Here is a 4,136-nt window from a genome sequence, read left to right on the forward strand (position 1 = left end):
GTCAAAGGTTTTCCTACACTGTGAGGTAAAAAAATTTCAATCCACTCCAAAGAAACCAACACACTAAAATGTAGTACTTACAAATACATACAAAGAAATGGAAGATTTCCTCCTCTCCGCACCAGCCAATGCCCATCTCTTAGCCTAAACCAGCGAGAGATTATGGATCTTAAAGTGCTGCTTTTACACCTTGCAAAAGTCTTTTGGAAGCTTCTCTGACTCCCTCCAACCCCTGTGTTATCAGGCCAAGGGCAACAAAACCTTTACAAGCAGGGTGTTATATACTTTTCTCAGCATACATTTTATGGAAAGCTTGGTCCAATATTTTCTCCTCGACACGGAAAGCACATTCACACTCTGTACGTGGACACCCACATGTGTTTCTGACTGAAGTTCTACCCACGTTGTTTTGGAATAGCCAGTACAACTCGCTCCCCATTTCACCACTCGAGGAATGAGAACACCACCAACTCTCACTGATAAGGAGGAATTACCAGCCTTGTCATTCTTTATCTTCACTGAAGATAAAGTCTTGGAGGATTCTTACTCCCAAGGCTTCATCCTCCTGGAGCAGAATCTGCAGAACTCAAAGATCTTCAAGTTTTTCTAGACCTCATGGATGACAGTAAGATGGCTGGAGGTACCCCACGCCAGCCTGTTCCTCATGTCCCCAAGTTTTATTCTTCTCTTTTACAGGGCCAGGCAGCTGCAATTCTCACATGCTTTGTTTAGAAAATCCATCATTAACCTCTAGCTGGACATTCCCTATCAAATTTTTACAAGAACAATATTGAAGGGAGGTAAAAAAACTGTATCATGGAGAAAATTTTTCAAGATTTCTTTAATAGAAACATGGAAGGCAGTTCCGAGAGGAGACAGTGGAGGTGACCAAAGGCCCATGTCCTACATTTCCCAGGTCCAAGAAGTATCCAAATTCACCCCATGCACACGGTTGGCTGCGTGTGTGTAAGCAAAAACACTGTGTGCATCACTGCCCCGTCAAACAGGCCTTTAGAGCAGCAGCCAGACCGTCATAAATCTTGGAACCTCTTGTAAATAACACCAGGCTCATTTCTTTGACCTCCTCTATCAAATACTGGGTGAGCTCTCCAGCTCTCCATCTGGGTACTCTATATAAAGGCAATTCCAAAATAAAGAAATAAATATCTAATGTGCTTGTTTTGACCTCCCAGCAAGAGCAAGAGATGAGATGGGTGATAGATAGAAAGAGTCAGAGTCTCAGATACGAAGGTGACAGGCACAGCAGCAGACTACAGTCTAAGCAAGGTACAGCTTTAGCAGGCTAGAGTTAAAAATAAGACTCAAATAAGAATTCCCTGCAAACACGCTGGCAGCAAGTGTCTCAGCTGACTATAACCAAGCCACAATGACAAGAGAAGACAAGCGATTAGAGCTGTGACACCTCATAACACAGGCATGACACGGTAACACAGCACAGAAATGTCACTGTTTGAAAGCTGCTGATAAATCACTTGCTAGGCAAAAGGGATCAACCTTCCCATACACCGTAAGGATGAATCCACAGAAAAATTCTGCTGATATTTAAGCTCTGTGGAGTTTAACAGTCTGTTACAAATGTGGCCACTTAAAATCACAACAGATTCCAGCGCAGCCGTCTCTTGAGAATGGCAGGCATTCTCCGGTATTATGGTTAAAAAAGCTGTTTCAAGCTGAGTATGTGCTCCTCTGAAGGATTCTTACCTGCAAGACATCTTGGATCTTCACCCACACATCAACCATGTCATAGAGCTTGATATCACCATCGTACTGGCTGCAAGGAGAGGCCACCGTTTGCTGAAGGTGTCCGAGGACAACAGAGTGTGCAGCGGCCACAGCGTTGAACTTGTCAAAGAGAAGCTCCAGCAGTTCCAGCAGCAACCTGTAAAGCATCAAAACAACGTCCGCTCAGTTTCTAGAAGACACCAGAGGCACAGAGTGATGCAGCACATCAGAGCAGCGGGCCAGGAGTCACTCCATATATCCTGCTTTGTGACAGATGCTGCAGGCAAGCTGGGAGGTCACCTAGCTTCAAGGCCTCTCTGAGGACTTCAGGTGACTAACTTCAGCTGTTGGCAGCTCAGCTTTGGTACCTACACACTTGTGAGGATCCTCCTTCTTACTCCCTTCTCCAGATCAGAGCTGCTCACTTTTACTGTGTTCTGCACAGGGAGACAACTGCATCACCTACCCACCATAACTACACATCGGTACCATGGCATTAGAGACCACTGTCAGTTCCCAGAGAGCCACAGACAGGGAGGGACACTACCTGCTTTTCCCCCAGAAGAAAGCAGGCGTCTGAAGTCAATAAAAAAATTACTTACCATACAAACAGAATAGAGATATTCACTGTGAATTATGAAATGAGTAATACGGTGTGGTGCTAGACCCACCCCAGACCACACTGCGATGTCAACACCAACCATTGAGGCCCTGGTTCATTACAAAATGCAGTGGGCTGGGACAATGTGGTCCTTCCTGATCCTACCTAATGAAGCAGCAAGTTCAGGCAACCCAGCATCTTCCCATCCTGTTTACAAGTACTGTGAGATGGAACCATCAGGCACTCTCCAACCACTCCTCACACTTCTGCTGCCTGGCAAACATACCCACAACTCCTGCTGCCTCAATCACAGCCCACTGTGAAGAATCCAGGGTGCCTGACAAGGAAAATGGCCACAGTGAAATAGTACCAACCAAAGCCCGTCACCTGGGGACTCTATGCTGATCCTAAGGGAGCTCCCCCTTGGAGCTCTCTGGGATCACAGCAGGCTAGGTGAGGTCTTGGCATCTCCCCTGAGCTGCCTCAGACCAGACTCAGACCATCTTCTGGTAAAGTCAAAGGGAAGGAGCATCTGCTTGTAGAAGCCAAGCAAGGCAGATGTAATTCACTAGAACTGTGAAATGCTAAAGACCACTGGGTACCAAAATTCACTATAATCTGCAGAAGAAGAAACATCTCAGTCACAGGTTAACCTCTAAATCTGTGTGTGTGTGTGTGGTTTGTTTACAGAACTTAGTTGAATCCTTATTTACTTCACTGTATTGACTATAACTCATTATTGATTGCTCATTGCTGTACACTCACACAGCCTGATTTTATGATTCACCATAGCAATGTTACAGCACTTTACCCAACCCTCATTTTTCTCAGCAAAAAGAATCAAAAAGATCAGAGAGACACAAGTCAAACAACAGGTAAACCCCAGGCAGTGCTAGATGTAAGGATACGTTCTTCATGGTCCCCTCACAGGAAAAGGAGAAAAACATTTGCTTTTACTTGGGAAATCCAATACACCTCCACCAGACTCCCGCAGTGACACAAACATTCTCCCAGGATCACTCATGCTGCACTTGCTGAACTTTTACAGCCTCACTCCCCAAGATGTGAAACTACCAATATATAGATGATACGTGGATTGGACAAACTTCCCTTGAAACAGCTGGAGAAGCAGCAGCACAACCTTTAAACAATGCAGAAACTGAGATCCCACCCAAGAGGTGTCAAGGACCAAGTAAAGAAGTAGAATCTTTAGGTACCTGTGTGGTGGTACGGTCGCCCTGACGCGATTCCACATACCTCCTTCCTAGGCCATGAACCAACCCAGGGTCAGTCGGGCGAAAGATGGCAAACCAGAACACAAAGTCGTCTCCCTAGAGTGCTGGTCCTGCTTTCCCAGCTCTGCGCTGCTCTCTCTGTCACTCGGGAGACAGTCACCACCTGAGAGCCCGGTACATCCTGAGTCGTGATAGCCCAGTACATCCATACTTGGGTCATGACAACCTCGTACATCTGTACTTGGGTCAGGGACAACCCAGGGGCGACAAACTTTGGACAAGCTCTGGGTCTAGCAGACAATACCAGAATGTGTTGACATTTGAGGTGGGCGAGAGAGGAAAAATCTGACATATATCCAACAACATTCAAGCTCTCTGGGATGGCAGCAGCTGGGTCCAGCGTCTCCCCAAACTCTGCACGAGATCTCTGCACGAAGGGCCTGGGTGAAGTCTGAGTGCTCAAGACACAGCAATCACCTGCTGAAATTGCTGGAGCATCGGGAGTATCTACTCTAAACTCAGAATTACGGAAATTTTAACTATAGACTGGGCTCTCA

General features: G+C 46.2%; 1 protein-coding gene across 1 annotated transcript in view; it reads right to left on the reverse strand.

Moving 5' to 3' along the window:
* Positions 1 to 1,722: 1,722 nt before the first annotated feature.
* The window catches only part of LOC104498538 (exocyst complex component 4-like), a gene marked incomplete at its 3' end in the record, with an annotated part of 11,165 nt that continues 8,751 nt past the window's right edge, over positions 1,723 to 4,136 (reverse strand). The window contains exon 4 of the mRNA XM_010141931.1: positions 1,723 to 1,900. Coding sequence (XP_010140233.1) covers positions 1,723 to 1,900 — 178 coding nt within the window. The remainder of the gene's footprint in view (positions 1,901 to 4,136) is intronic.

The sequence above is a fragment of the Buceros rhinoceros genome, unplaced genomic scaffold (assembly GCF_000710305.1).
Source record: "Buceros rhinoceros silvestris isolate BGI_N320 unplaced genomic scaffold, ASM71030v1 scaffold13048, whole genome shotgun sequence".
NCBI classification, from domain to species: Eukaryota; Metazoa; Chordata; class Aves; order Bucerotiformes; family Bucerotidae; genus Buceros; species Buceros rhinoceros.